The sequence below is a fragment of the Rhipicephalus sanguineus genome, chromosome 10 (genome assembly GCF_013339695.2).
Source record: "Rhipicephalus sanguineus isolate Rsan-2018 chromosome 10, BIME_Rsan_1.4, whole genome shotgun sequence".
In the NCBI taxonomy this organism is placed as follows: Eukaryota; Metazoa; Arthropoda; class Arachnida; order Ixodida; family Ixodidae; genus Rhipicephalus; species Rhipicephalus sanguineus.
Genome location: NC_051185.1, coordinates 85,346,508 through 85,361,824, shown reverse-complemented (window position 1 = coordinate 85,361,824; position 15,317 = coordinate 85,346,508). Strand labels below are relative to the sequence as shown.

The 15,317-nt window shown below is 47.5% G+C and overlaps 1 protein-coding gene across 1 annotated transcript in view; it reads right to left on the bottom strand.

Moving 5' to 3' along the window:
• Nucleotides 1–5,722, bottom strand: part of LOC119372202 (uncharacterized) — a 49,445-nt gene extending 43,723 nt beyond the window's left edge. The window contains exons 1-2 of the mRNA XM_037642679.2: nt 5,563–5,722; nt 1,047–1,284 (exon numbers count right to left, since the gene is read on the bottom strand). Of these exons, the coding sequence (XP_037498607.1) occupies nt 1,047–1,281 (235 nt within the window). The 5' untranslated portion in view covers nt 1,282–1,284; nt 5,563–5,722. The remainder of the gene's footprint in view (nt 1–1,046; nt 1,285–5,562) is intronic.
• Between the last annotated feature and the right edge of the window lie 9,595 nt (nt 5,723–15,317).

Here is a 15,317-nt window from a genome sequence, read left to right as displayed (position 1 = left end):
GTTTTTCGGCTGCTTCAAAATCAAATAAATGTGTGCCACCGGGCGTTCCTATCATCCGAACTGGAATCTTCGAGCCATACAGCTGAACGCTAGGCGCTAACCCACAGCGGCGGATATGAAGTGGAATGGATTAGTTTTTGCAGTAGGAGCCATTTAATTTGGATTTCACGGGATGGGGAGCAATGCATTCTTGTGCAGCGCACAACGGGACGAGCGAGAGAGGAAGCAGTTAACCAGCGATATTCCAGTGTTCTCGTGTGTTTTGCTGCGTGCTGCCCAAGCATGGATATGCAATAACTTGCGCGCAGTTCAGTTATACAACGGAGACAATGTCGGGATTTAATAGAATGCCGAATTATCGAAAGTATCCAGAATAAATAAATGCTACATCGACGCGCTTTATTGTGCACTTTGATTTGGACGCAAATCCAGTAACTATTTTGCATAGGAGCAGCGTAAAAGTGACCGCGCAATGTGGCCGCGGCTCAATGACGCTTAACCCGAAACGTGCTCTAGACCCATACCTTATCACACAACGCGATCGCGTAAGGTTACCGCGCCTTCCTTTCGGTTGTTGGTGCGGTGAATGCCGTTTCCGCACCTTTGCGCCTCACATGTGCGGCGCGTCGCGCTTTGAGGACCATCTGAATTAACCGGGTTACAGCCAAATATAACCGGAATAACGAGAGTTCGACGTCATAGAACAATGCATGCGCTGTCCGGGACCGGAGAACACGTCGGAATTATCCGAGTGAACGAGCTTTTACTGACAATTGTGGGGGTTTTATCTCCCAGAAACATAACATGATAATGAGGGACGCCGTAGCGGAGGGCTCCGGTAATTTCGACCATCTAGTGTCCGTTAACTTTCAACTTAATTTAAGTACACGGGCTTCTATCATTTTGCCTCCATCGACATGCGACCGCCACGACCGGGGTTTCGATCACGCGACCTTCCGGTCAGAGGTCGGGCACCATAACCACTCGACCGCAGTGGCGGGTAGAGCGTTTACTGTATGAAAGAAAACATCTAAAAGGAGCAGTACCTGACTTGCCGCCCCCGCGTTTCTTCGAGCCGCTGGTCGCAGCTCCCCGGGCCCTCAGTGGAGCCGCGGAAGCCCTAGGGCTTGGGCCTCCGAGAGCGCTCCGGAACTCGTCGTGGAAAATGGAGGAGACTTCGCTCTCTGTGGGACAACTCAGCTTGCAAAGACTGTGCAGCAAGGACATGTACCGCGGTGTCAGGACACTGGTGGCATGTCCTTTCTTAGATGAACTGGCCATCCCCTGTAACAAAGAATTTTGACGCCACGTTGTTGCTCACCACCAATCGATCAATCAATTTCATTTTAATCTATTATGCAAACAGACCAAGAAGCGGTGGGCAGAAGTCAGCTGCCCCGATTACAGGGGTCCATGGCCGCACAGACAAATACATATTGCCATGTTACCGGTAACCATAGGCGTGCGCACACGGAGGGGGGGGCAGCCGCCTCCCTTATCACCTAAGAGGGGGGGGGGCGCAAAATCTGCATCTGCTCCATACATTGATTAGTAGGGTGGGGGGGCGCTGCGAGGAACCTTTGCCCCCCCCCCCCCTTGATTGGAAACCCTGCGCACGCCTATGCCGGTAACACTGAAATTCTTTCACTCCCTGTCCTTTAACAAATACAAGGCAGGTAAATGGAAATAAGCTAGGATTCCTGCACTGCCATTGTCTCTCCAGATACGTTCCTTCATATTGGCCACAGGATCGCTACTTGGGCTAGAAGTTACTGTGGATATCTTTGCGCGCACTATGCGGGGACAAGACAAAACTGGACACGTACGCCTCGTAAAGTGTGCAAAAGGATTTTCACAATAAAATACCAGCTAGCCCAGCTTTACGTGGCTGATGAGACGCATAAGCACAGAACGAGCGCTGCCCCGCAACTAAGGTGGATACCAAAAAAAGGGGGGGGGGGGACAAGACCTACCACATCCGTCATGCGAAAAAGTTACAATTCAATTACAATATCATGCATGACAAACCTTGTTGAGCAATATGGGCGGCTACAATGATTTCGCGAGTGCGCTGGTCCTGATGACATCCACACTCATGGGCAGACGTCAGGACCAGCGCACTCGCGAAATCAATGAAGCCGCCCATATTGCTCAACAAGGTTTGTCATGCGTGAACACGGCATCTCTGTGTTTGTCGACGAAAAAATTATGCTTTTTGAAAGAGCACGTGTAATCATCCCTTGATATTCTGTCATGCTTTAATGTTTTCTTTTTAATTTTCTGTATATATTTTCCTTTCGTGTTCAATAAAAGTTCAGTTGAAACAGCGCTTGTCCGTGTTGCTTCTCTTGTATGTCCCCGTGTAGAATTTCGCGCTGTTACAATTTCAACTTTTCATGCTACAGCCCACCTTTCCATTTTACCGATCTAACAGCTGTGTAAACATTTGAAGGGACCCAGGTAGCCGCTGAGAACGCCACAAAGCTTCAATTGAAAGTGCACAAATAGGCCGTTATAGCGAAGATAACGCGCTGTCAAGCAGACACGGATAGACCCATACGAGTACAATAAAAAAAAAGATATTGCAACTTGCATGAGGCATTTCAGTCATGCCACACTGTTTCTGCGCAAACTACAAGACTCGAACAACAACACAACGTTTGCTTCTCGCTAAGTATTGCAAAAAAAAAATTCACTTCTACTTCGGGTCTTTGCCACATCGGGCATAATGGAAGTATTTTACGACATGGACCTTTCATTTGAACGCGATACAGTTGCCCCGATTGCGAATTTAATTCCGCGTTCCTTTACTGTAGTGACTTCGTTGGGTTAACTTTGGGCTTCGTCGCGCTTACGAAGCGGATCTCGGAGACCACCTATAATGAAGCGCGTGGTGGATATCTGCTCTGGCATGTGCCGCAAGGATTTCCAGCTGTTCACGAGAAAAAGTGGTGTTGCAATGAACTGATTCAAATGATTGGCATTTACTATCCTGACAATTATCTGCCCTTACCTAAAGTAAGATTATGCTCCAATATTTGTATAACCTTGAACTAAAACCATGGATTTCGTACAAGTTTTATTTCTTTAAAAGAGAATATTCGAAAACCGAAAGGGAATGTTCGAACGGAAGTGCCTGGAATAATAACAAGATAACGGATAGAATGAGTGTAGAGACAGTCATCAGGAATTTCAAATGCAGCGTGAACGCTACGTTTACGGACCGCTCCAGCGAAGCGCGCCATTCATTTTTATCAAGTGGCACTCAGAATATAGACGGCAGTATTGGTGAGCATACGCACTGTGCCTATTCAGTCAGGGCCAACACTGAAAACCTTACCTAATTCGTTGCCTGCCGAGTTCACTGTACACGGGGACAAATGCCTCGTGCTCCTAAAAGAATCACGAGGCAAATATCCATGCAGTGCGCAAAGCTCACAAACCCAGAGGGTATGTCTAGGTTATCTGACCGGTAAGATAACCTAGACATACTCCGGTTGCTTTTCCTAATGTCTTTTCGCGGTTTTTGTGGTTTTTGCTTATTAATTCTTTGTGTCTCTCGGTTCCCTTTCCATGTCTGCCGTCATGCGCAATTCAAATGAGCGGTGATCACGTGTGGCACCTTGTTCTCGTTTTTCCATGTTTGTGTTCATTTCAGTTGGAAGTCAGCGCTAGACCTCGTCGGTTTTTCGTCCTTGTGTGTCTCACGTGTTGTTCACCTCACTATTAGGTTCAGCCTATTGCAATGTGGCGTAGGGCACGCCTAGACAAATTTAGGAAACATGTAATGCTGAACATACGCCGCAACTGGGTGCCGTGCGATGTGCCCAACACAGAAGACAAGTACAATGTGCTAGTGAACAGCAAAACCATTAATATTAAGTCAAACCATGCATTAAGACTGACAATGTCGGGAGACATCTCTTGAGACAGTGCATGTCACGCAAACTTTATTTCATATTTTTCCAATACCTCTGATGTCCCTTCAAAATTGGCTAGCGTGAAAATTGACAAGGACTAAGAAGGAACACTGATGTACAGGACAGCGCCTGTCCTGTACATCAGTGTTCCTTCTTAGTCCTTGTCGATTTTCGCGCTAGCCAATTTTGAAGATTATGAACCAACTAGCCCAACAACGTATACTATTAAGCTCTAATGTCCCTGTTGAGGGGTTTGGCGTGAGGGGTGGGCAACAATTTAACATAGTATATGTTCTACAACATCTTTCAAATGGATCGAGCTGGAGTGGTGCGCGGTGTTGGCAGACCGCAGCAATTGTGATGATACAGCATTTCCGTGCTCTAGGTTTAGAGAGATGGTGGACACACTGGCCCCACCTTATCACGCAGCTTTTCGACATCTGCACAGCGAATGACGGCGGTGGCATCTTATGAAAGCCATGGTATAACAATACGTTGACGGGCTAGTTAGTACTCATCCATGCGACATTTTAGTGCAAGAAAAGGACAGAAGAAAGAGGACAGGACACAGCGCTGTCCTGTAGTCTTTTTTTGTCGTTTCGTTGCGCTAAAAGGTTATTACAGTATGGCATATGTTTTACGAAATTCCGCCTCCAAAAGCGGCACCTATATTCGACTATGTATCGCTTCACGACTTATGTTTGCTGCACTGATAAAGCACCGTAAAAATTCAGGGGAGAAGGTGTCTAGGTCTTGCTAGAAAGGCCTCACCCTAATGCATCTTTTCGAGACCGATGTGAGCTTCTGAGACCCACTGGCTCACAATGTACACAGGCGCCCACTGTTAAAGGGAACATCGGAGCGTGTGGCGGCAGCTCGGCGCCACCGCCGGCCGTCGGCTGCAACTAGTTTCGCGCAGACGCAGTGAGCACCGTGCCCGGTGCTCTTTCGTCGCGTCAGCGGTTCGCTTCGCGACGATTCGCAGCGCGGAATCAGACGACGAAAGAGCACGACTCACAGCGCGCACTGCGCCTGCGCGAAACTCGTTGCATCCGCTGGCCGGCGGTGGCGCCGAGCTGCCGCCACATGCTCCGATGTTCCCTTTAACAGTGGGCGCCTGTGTACATTTACTGCAAAGGTAACTGGATTTACTCTATTGCAGTTACTACAAAGGAAAGCAAAGCGAGATGTACACGCCAAAAAATAATGACCACAGTTGAAGTCGAGCTGCGCTTCTTTTACAGCTGTATACAAACAACTTCAAGCTTGCACACATTAGTTTCAACAAATTTTCTCATGCACAACATTCAGCACAGCGAAATGTTTCCTTTAGCGACTGCATAAACGCGAATGCGATTACATACAACCGACATGAATGCAGCTGCTCATGCCAAAAACCAAACTCATCAGCTTACGCAAAGAACAACCAAGGTCCACTGAGACACGGGAACGTTTTGTAATGAGCAAGTAAACACACTGCTCAAACTGCGCGGTCGTACTTCATGCCTGTCGCTTATTCATGGTCATGTCCTCGACAAAGCGAGTTAAAATTCAACTGTACTGTCTTTCCCCACGATTCATTCGATATATGGCTACATCCTACCAGTTTCATTTCGTGAACTTTCATAAGCGCAAAGCTTACCTTAATTGCTGGGCGAAGACCCGACGCAGCTCGGCTCCGCACACCCCCGAACAAATCCCCAGCTATGCAAGTTTTCAGCAGCGGCGCGCGCTGCTGCAGCAGAGACTAGATGTTGGGCGGTGGCAGAATATAAGAATCACGCCCTAGTGACGTCACCGCGTCTATTATTTCGTGGCGCAATAGCGTTCACTGCCAACATCAGCGGCAGTGATATGACAATGTGAGCTTGAGCCAACCTGGGCATGCGCAGTGAGAGCGATATTTTCCGCACAACACTTTCGTTAATCCGTGAGCCTTGGTTGATTGTGATACTTAAACGTGAGAAATGGTCTGATAACTATGTAAGTGCCTACGTGCTCTGAGGTATCATGTCGACATGCAAACAGCTCATAGTACTTAAAGCAAAATGATGAACGAACACACGCACTTGACGTAACCGTGCTGTAATGAAGTAGGAAGGCCGGCCCAATGTATGCTCTATACTTTCAAATTTTCAGCGCTTGCTCATAGTTTAGATCAAGGGCGCGAGGCTTTTTGCCGTGCACCAATCATCTGACAGGTGTTGCATTACTTTCCATATAACTGAATTGAATTGAATATAGGGCACTTTTTCTAGGGATCGAGTTCGGTCAGGACTGACCAGGGTCTAACGCGCCTCGTATCACTGGAATAAATCGTCTCGACTTTGCTTCTTTTCACGAACACTTGTAATACCCTGTCTCTACGCTTCTAGTTTGTATGCGCCTTATAATTCTTAACTAGATTTTTTTTCTTTTTTCGCTGCCTTATTACGCGGTCTGTGTTCTTCAGTGTTTCCATTTGGCTAGATTCGAAAAGGAGCCGGAACTCAAGCTTTTGAAAACTACCCAAAGTAGCCAAGCCATTTAATCATCGCCATATTTGTAGCCAAATCGTAGAAAAGTGCAATTATGAAAAGAGTTTTCATTAATATTTAACAACGAATAACGCCACTGTGAATCAGAAATAAAGTAGAAATCAGAGCACCATTTCTCCTCCTCTTGCTTGGTCTTCAAGCCATAAGCAAGCAGCGAATAAATGAACGAATTATAAGTTCCAAGCGCCTGCATATAGCCTATGTAGAATAGCTAGAGAAATTGCTAGAAACTAAGTATTATTTATTTATTTATTTGATTTGATTTGAATACCTATAGATACACACGGACACAGAGAAAAGAGGGAGAGAGCAAGCTGGCAACTGCCACCTTGAGGGGCACAACGCCTGCCTGCTGTTTCGGGAGGAAGGAAAGGAAGATAGGATGAGAGAAAGAGGAAAGAAGATAGGAAAGTAAAGAAAAAAATCACGAAGACTTGGACAGAAACGGGTAAACACACACGCGCACGCGCACGCGCACACACACACAAACACACACACACACACACACACACACACACACACACACACACACCACACACCACACACCACACACACACACACACACACACACACACACACACACACACACACACACCACACACGCACACACACAGCGCCACACACACACACACACACACACACACACACACACACACACACACACACACACAAAGAAACACTTATAAACGGGTGGCCAGATCCGGTTCGTCCATAAAGGCCAGAGTAAGTTGGGAACATTCCAGCCAACCAGTCAGTAGGAAGCACAATCGTAGAAACAGATCGTGCTTGAAGTAGTGGACCGAAATTGATTAGTAGTTATCATAATGCCAGTCCAGCGTCAAGCATTGATATATGGTTGAAGGTGACCAGTCGAGTTTCATCTTGTTGCTGAACACTCGCTGTGCATCAGCCTTAGAAACTGGCTCGTAGCGTCAGCGTTGATGCATCGGCAGACATGTCAGGCAACCTTGGCAACAAAGGGCAGTCGTTGGGCTTGCTTGGTATTTCATCTGCCAATGTTAAAAAAAATAGATATTAAGTGCACCAAAATAGAAGTAAAAAGAAGCCAGAAGGTAGCCATGGTCCTTTACATAGTATTTTAAGTAAATGAGCATATAAATAAATAAATAAATAAATAAATGATGCATTACGTTCAGACAATCTAATGTCATCAGGGGTGCTATTCCGGACACCGTCAAATTCCGCCATCTTGTCGAATTTCGTAATGGGGGCATTTTAAGCCAATGGGAAAGGCTGTAGCATCACTGCGGGCCAATCAGACTTGACCCATGCCGGAATTCAACAACCTGGTGGAATTTGACGGTGTCCATATTATCAACTCAGGTCGGCGGGGTCGGGCGAACATGCTGCTGCGTGCTTATGAGCCCATTTTAGATGCATCGAACATTTGTGGCAAGGTGCCCGCATCGTCAGTTCATGCTCCAAAGCGAGAGCTTCAGCGGTTGGGGAGCGTGGACGCCCATCAGTGGCAACGTCAATAATCCCATTACCACACCGCCAGGCGGCGCAGGGCAGCTTTTACAGGCGGTGCGTAAGTTGCTCGAAGCGGCACGAACTCCGTCGCAGGTGTTGCTCTGATCGATAACATGGCTAACTGCGCCGATGTAATCGTTACGGGCATCGCTGCGTGCAGTGTGCATTTCTAAGGCAGCTTCATTGGTGTCTCGAAAACTGCTTGCGCCAGTGCACATCGGAAGCTTAGGAGGCAAACACAACGAACAACTGTCCAACAGATTTTCGACGCCGGAAGGCGTTCACACTTTTCTCTGCATTGCGGAAATCGCCGCTGTGGTAAGGTATCAATCAATCAAGGAGAATTTTATTGCATCATATTATTAAAAATGCGTACACAAATATTTGGGCCCATAGCCTAAGCGGCTAGTGATGGGTCCAATAGAAAAAAGGTTACAGGAATTAGCAGTCTTGTGCAGAAAAAATAAAAAAATAGCGAAAGTATCATCCGTAAGCGAAAAGTATTATACAGATTCAAGGAACCATACTAAAAAACAACGAATACATAACTATCATGAACACAAAAAAATATACATGAAAAAAATTTTAACAACTAATAAAAACTGAAGAAAATGCCTGGTTAGAAATGAAGTATTGTTTGCAGGCAATGTCAAAACTTCTTGCGAGTTTTATTCCAAGAGGCAAATTGTTCCACAGCTTAGCACCAGAAAATTGGACTAGTCGTTCACCATGCACATTCGAACACAAAGGAAGGTTAAGATTACCGATGCTTGCGTGCCGTGTGTTTAACGACGGGAACGTTAAAATAGTATAGGGCAGATGCGTGTTTTGTTTATTATTTCATTTACTAAACAGGAAATCTTGTAGTTGCGTACCTCCGTAAACAGCAGTATACGCATTCTCGGAAATAGGATATTAGAGGGGTAATTACCCGGCGAGAAAGTAATCACACGCACAGGTCGCTTTTGTAACCGGATTAGCGGAGTAAGGTATGCTGTGTACGTTTGGCCCCTCGACTCATGTCTGGAGTCGTGGGGCTAAAGAAACCCTGCATTGCTCCATGGGCAGTGGTTCTAGCATAGGCTAGACAGATTCACGTTATGCAGAGGAAGCACATGCAGAGGAAGCACATAGCAACTCCATACAATCAGCATCGGCTGGAAACGTGTTCCTTATAACGTGGCCAGTTTGATCAACGTCTCAGCATTGCGTGAGTGCCGCTAGAATATAGATGAAGCCTCAGTTGCGTTATCCTATGCGGGCACACAAATAGCCATTACCCTGTGTGAATTCAGCTGCATTCCCTGCTCGCCGCAAGACAGGCACTCTTTCTACAGTGTCTTTTAAAGCAGTAAGCGTTTTTACTTGGAAGAACGAATTGGACCTGCGTGGCCGGCTGAATCATGACACTGTGCAATACCTCCTTCCTAAAACTTCGCTTGAAATATAATCTCCCTAGGAAACATTCCAAGACGAGCAGCGGCCAGCAAAACGTACGAAATTATGAAAAATCCTCAGCCAGCTTCCCGCATAAGGACAGTGTTGTCACGCCACTCAAAGTGCTCGCGTCCGAAGCCGCCTAGGTGTGAGAACATTTTAGAAATGATCAGGCCGGTCAAACTGTCGCCTGATTAATTATTTACCTACCTCTGACCCGTAGCAAGATATCAAGTCTCTGAGGTCACAAGCAGAGACATTGCGAGGTTGCTATTGTTGCCTCAAAAGCTGGCTCGTACACACGACGTGGATTGTCCACATTATTCCTAATAAAGCTTACAGAATCCCTTACGTATTCACTTCAAGCGACTCGTAGGCAAAATTCGTCTGATGTGGATGCTTTATCGTCATCATTGGAGCTTAAAAGGATCATCAACCACTCTTCGGGCCTCGTGAAGAAACACATGCTGCGGGAAGCAGACACTCCTATGAACACCTCAGTGAAATCTTGCAGTCGTGCGCGGCAAGGAAAGTTTGAAAGCAGAGATCGAAGTTGCCATTTTAACAGGCGTCCTCCGTTCATACAGACGCCTGTACTCACTCTTCGGAGCTGCCGGCGCCTGCTGTTTGACGTCAAACAGCAGATGACATGCCAGGCACGTAGGCAAGGGGGGGGGGGCGCCCCCCCCCCGAAATTCGTCCAGCCTTTTATATTCCTGGCCAACTTTTTTTTCTTTTTACCATGAAAAGACTTTCTTTCGAATAATTAGGCCTTGGCCCCCCCCCCCCCCCGAAAAAAAATCCTGGCTACGTGCCTGTGACATGCTATTGGCTAATAGCCGACATAAATCAAGAGTGGCGTTTGGATCAGATGCGCTTCCTGCCACGGCGTGCCACCACGTGATGGCGCCATGCTCCATAGCCTGCTAACATTACACTGCAGCCACACTTGGAATAACAACGAGAGCCATCGTGTTCCATCACTCACGCTCAAAGTGATGACGCGCGCTGCCGTAACTTCTTTCGCCCTTTAGAACCCTCCCTGTGTAGCTTCCAGCGCAGTCGTCCTGATAAGAGAAGAAAGAACGTTCTTAAAGCGTGCTACAAATCACTGGAACTCTGGTCGTTCTTAAGGATTCAAGAAATATCTTGCGGCAATTGATTCGTGAGACAATGGACTCCGATGCTGAGGTTATTCGAAGATTACTTGGACAAGTGTTTCAAGACCCCTTTAAGAGGCCCTATGAGTAGCTGTATACTTTGTCGGTTATGTAGCTGCTGCTGCTGCTGCTGATGATGATGATGATGATGAAATACAGCTCAGCCCTTCTAATGCGTTAGTGACTATGAACCACCCGCTCGTTACGCTATTAGCGTGGTGTGACACCTGTGGCGATTCCACGCTTCTATCACGGAAATATTGCATCTCTTAATGTGACTAATTTCCCGAAATGATGCTGTATAGGGTCTTTTTCCAAAGCGGTTTCAAGCACTACCATTGTTCTGCGGTAGAATGCTTGACTGCTTTGCATGAGTGCCTGGGTTTGATTCCTGCTCGGTCCTTCATTTTGATAGAATTTTCTTTGAATTCACTAACGCTACGTGGGCTTTGCTCCCGCAGGAGCAATAGACGTTGTAGGGAGGGCGAAAGAGAACCTCCCAGGCATTGCGCTTCCACTTGTGAGCGTCATAAAGTTGGCGTTGTTTCTGCGTGGACACACTGATTACAGCTACCTTGACTATTCGTTATTTCGCTCCCTCTGCCTAGGCCTCTCTTTCGTGCAGTGCCATGGCGCGAATATACACGCGCGCGTACTCACACAGTAAAGGGAATGTGCGTTTGAAATTGAAACAGAGCGCGTGTCCTGCGCGCCGGGCGCGGTCACTTGCGATATCGTCATTATAGTTCGAATGATGACTATCTCCACTTACGTGTACTTTCGCAATTTGCAAAAAAAAGAAAAAAATGTTAGACATAAGTTGTGACTCCCTACAAGTATGTCATATAAGTAGCCCCGCCACGGTGGTCTAGTGCTTACGCCGCTCGACTGCTGATACGAAGGTCGCGGGATCGAATCCCGTCCGCGGCGGCTGCATTTCCGATGGACGCGTAAATTTTTGAGGTCCGTGTACTTATATTTAGGTGCGCGTTAAAGAACCCCAGGTGGTCGAAATTTCTAGAGCGCTCCACTACGGCGTCTCTCATATTCAGATCGTGGTTTTGGGTTAAACCCCAGATATTATTATTATGTCATATAATAGCCATCAAATCGATGATCAAATAAATAAATAAATTTAAATCATCGTTTTTGTTTAGTCGATTCAACATAGCTTTAGCAGCACTGAAGGAATTTCGACAGCTCGAGTGTGAAGACGACAGGAACCTGACTGTCATAGGATTTTTATGAATCTGTATTTTCTAAAAAGCACCCTGTATCACTGTAGAAAATGAGAGACGCCGGCCTGAATCAACGTTCTGGCCTGCTGCTCATATAGCATTCAACCAGTGCGATTACTAGCCATGCAATGCTAATCACTTAAAACCTGCAGTTTATGCCCAAAAAAGGCAGAAGTTCAGGGTAAGATGGATCCTTGAAGAGATGAAAAATTCCTCAACACGGGGTGCCTCAGGAGCCGACGTTTCGACAAGTTGTCTTCTTCAAGGCGGCTTTAAAGAAGATAAGTCCGCTTCTCGAAACGTCGGCTCGAGCGACAACCCGCGTTCATTAATTTTTCATATCTGTAGTTTATGTGGCATAGCAAGAGAAGCGTTATTTATATAAGTAGAATAACTGGCACAGATTTCAACATGCCACCGTGCTGAGTGTGCACTTTGAGAATACTGTCCTGTAGAACCGAAATAAAAAATAGACACGCAGTCGTCTAATCACTGGCGTGCGTGAGATTGTTAAGCAATATTTGGGAAAGTAATATTTCTGAGCAGGGGTGCTATTTTAGACACGGTTAAATTCCGCCATGTTGCCAAATTCCGTCATTGGTCAACTATGATTGGCCCGGATGGCTGCTACAGCCCCTGAGTCGCTTTAAATGACGTCATTACAAAATTTGAGAATATGGCGGAATTTGACAGTTTCCAGAATAGCACTCCAGGAAATGAATCAAGTTGCAAATGTCCAGAGGCGACGACAACGACATCTACGGGAAGGAAATATTAAAAGAAGGCTTTCTTCAGGAACTTCTCAGACACTTGTTGACCGTGACGGAGGGGGGAGGGGGGGCGGGGGGTTAGTTTCAAGAGATGGTGGGGATAGAAATTTGTCCCCTCGATTTCAAAAAAAAAAAAAACTCTTTCAACGAAAAAGCGAAGTTGTGAATGCGACAGCAACATGTCCTAATGTAATGCGAACTATGGCTAGCAGCCAACTTTTCGATCCGACCTTACGTAACCCTACATAACGCTGGTGTATTGGAACACAGCCGCTACCGGCAGAGAAGCCGTTTTCGGGCAGTTTGTCGCATCAGTGGTCACAGCACGAAGCGGTGAGATCACAGCGCGTCAAGGGTATACGAGCCATTTGCAGATATTTGCCGAGATGGCGCGCGCGCCAGCGCTCCCGACCGCACAATGAATGTTCACACTTTATTCGAGCCAAGCAGCCCCCCTCCCCCGGCGTCCCTTTATGCTCCTTCGCCGAGCGAAAGACGGGCGGGGCATTTCTTTCTGGTTTAGAAGCAACCAACGGCAGGCCTCGCACGCGGGCTGATGTAATCGCATGCGCTCTCCGTGCGACGGAGATGGCCAGCTTGTTTCATCTCTTCTTCGGCAGGGTTCCTCGCCAGCGTTGGCCAGCGCTCGCCGGCTTTTACTCGCGGGTAGAACATACGATGTGCGGAGCGATGATATCGATTTGGACTTTATACAGAACATGACGGCGACGCTGAAAACCTGTCGAGAGTGCCCATATAATTGCTAACGCAATAAAAATTATAGGAAAAGTGTGGATGCGAGCACGCCTTCTTTCTGGAGAGCTGCATTGTCTCCGTTGCAAAGAGTTTGTCCGTTGGAAGAATCAAATACTCCAGCGCCTTTCCATTGGTTTCGTTCTCGCCTTCACTGCTCTTCTTACAGGCGATATCTCGTCGCCACTTATTACCTTATAAAGCACGCATGCCATGTCCGCACTAAGCGTTGAACCTCTCAGGATTTCGCACTTGTCGGCTACACCCTGTTATTTCCGTTTGCCCAGTCGGAAACGCTCAAAATGTAGTGAAACCAGTTGATCGCGCACGATGTACACGCGAGAATCACCGTTCTGACGTCAATAAGTGCGCCAAAAAGACGACAAAGGACAAGAGAGTATAGCGCCCTCGTTTTTTAACAGCGATGCTGTGCTAACACGGCGGAAAGTGTCTGACCGTGCCCGAAAAGTATCATCATCACGAACGTGTTATGTGCCACAGAATTTGGGCAAATCCCACTACAGCGTGGCCTGTAATAACTCCGATGTGTGAGAGAACGAGTACAGAGAGAGCGAGGAAGAGAAAGAGGAGAAGAGGTGAGCAGGGAGGTGGAAAGAATGATATAAAGAAGGTGAAAGGCAAATATTCCTCACGAGGCCGGATTCGAACCCGCGTACCCTCGATCCGAAGGCGAGCGCCTTCCAATCGGCTATTCACGCGCGCTAGCAGCGGATAGCATAGCCTTGTATAATATAGTGTAGCAAGAGGGCGGGAAAGGGAAGTGAGCATAAGGAGGAGACATGCGATGGTGAAGAGGAGGGAAAGGAGGAGGGAAGAGAGAGTAAAGCGTAGCCAAGCGTAGCACAGAAAGAATGAGAAAGAGAGAAATAGAGCGAAAGTAATGCAGAACGAAAGAGAGAGAGAGAACATCAACGAAAGAGAGAGAAAGTAAAAAGACAAAAAAAATTACACCATTTCCCACTAAAGGGGACCATGAGGCGATGCGAAGCCGGAACACTTGCACGATCGCGTTCCGTTGGCGTTCGTTGGGCATGCTACCGACCTCGCGTCGTGGAACGCGAAGAGGAACGCTACGGCGTCTTGTCTTCCCTCTAGCCTGGCCTTTATTCTCACAGGGCGAGCGGGGAACGCGTCGACAGGCGTGCGAGAGGGGGCAGCGTATGAGAGAAGAGAGAGGGGGAGGGGACGCGCATGCGCTGGCGCTCATTGCGGCGTTGCGCAGGAGAGAATTTCGGCATGTCTAGCCCGCGTTTCAGAGGAAGAGTGGAAAGGGGAGGGGAGAGGGAAAATGGAGAGGGAAGGGGAGAGGGGAAGTGGACAGGAGGAGTGCTGAGGGGGAGTGGAGAGGAGGTGTGTGGAGAGGGTATGCGCATGCGCAGTAAGGGTGGTCATGCCGCACACCACCACCACCACCACCGGTTTGAACTCCGCTATAAGATGCATCTAAAAAAAGATAGAACCAAAGAGGAAACAAGGACCGCATCGTCTATACTCGCGGACAACTTTTCTTGGCAATGAAGGGATAGCTACGGGGGCGGAGCGTCTGCGCATGTACTGCTACGCGAAGTAGTCCGGTTTGGCGCGCGTCTCGTAACGCCGTGGAACGTGATGGCTAGCGTTGCATTTCGACGCAAACGCTGCTTAGCGTGTAAGGTACGGGTAAATGCGCGATTTTTTCACGCACGCAAAAGCGCAAAGTGACAACGTATAAAGGCCCCGCCACGGTGGTCTAGTGGTTATGGCGCTCGGCTGCTGACCCGAAGGTCGCGGGGTCGAATCCCGGCCGTGGCGGCTGCATTTTCGATGGAGGCGAAAATGGTTGAGGCCCGTGTACTTAGATCTAGGTGCACGTTAAAGAACCCCAGGTGGTCGAAATTTCCGGAGCCTTCCACTACGGCGTCTCTCATAATCATATCGTGGTTCTGGGACGTTAAACTCCAGATATTATTATTACAACGTATAAAGTAAAAGGAATACAAATATCTTG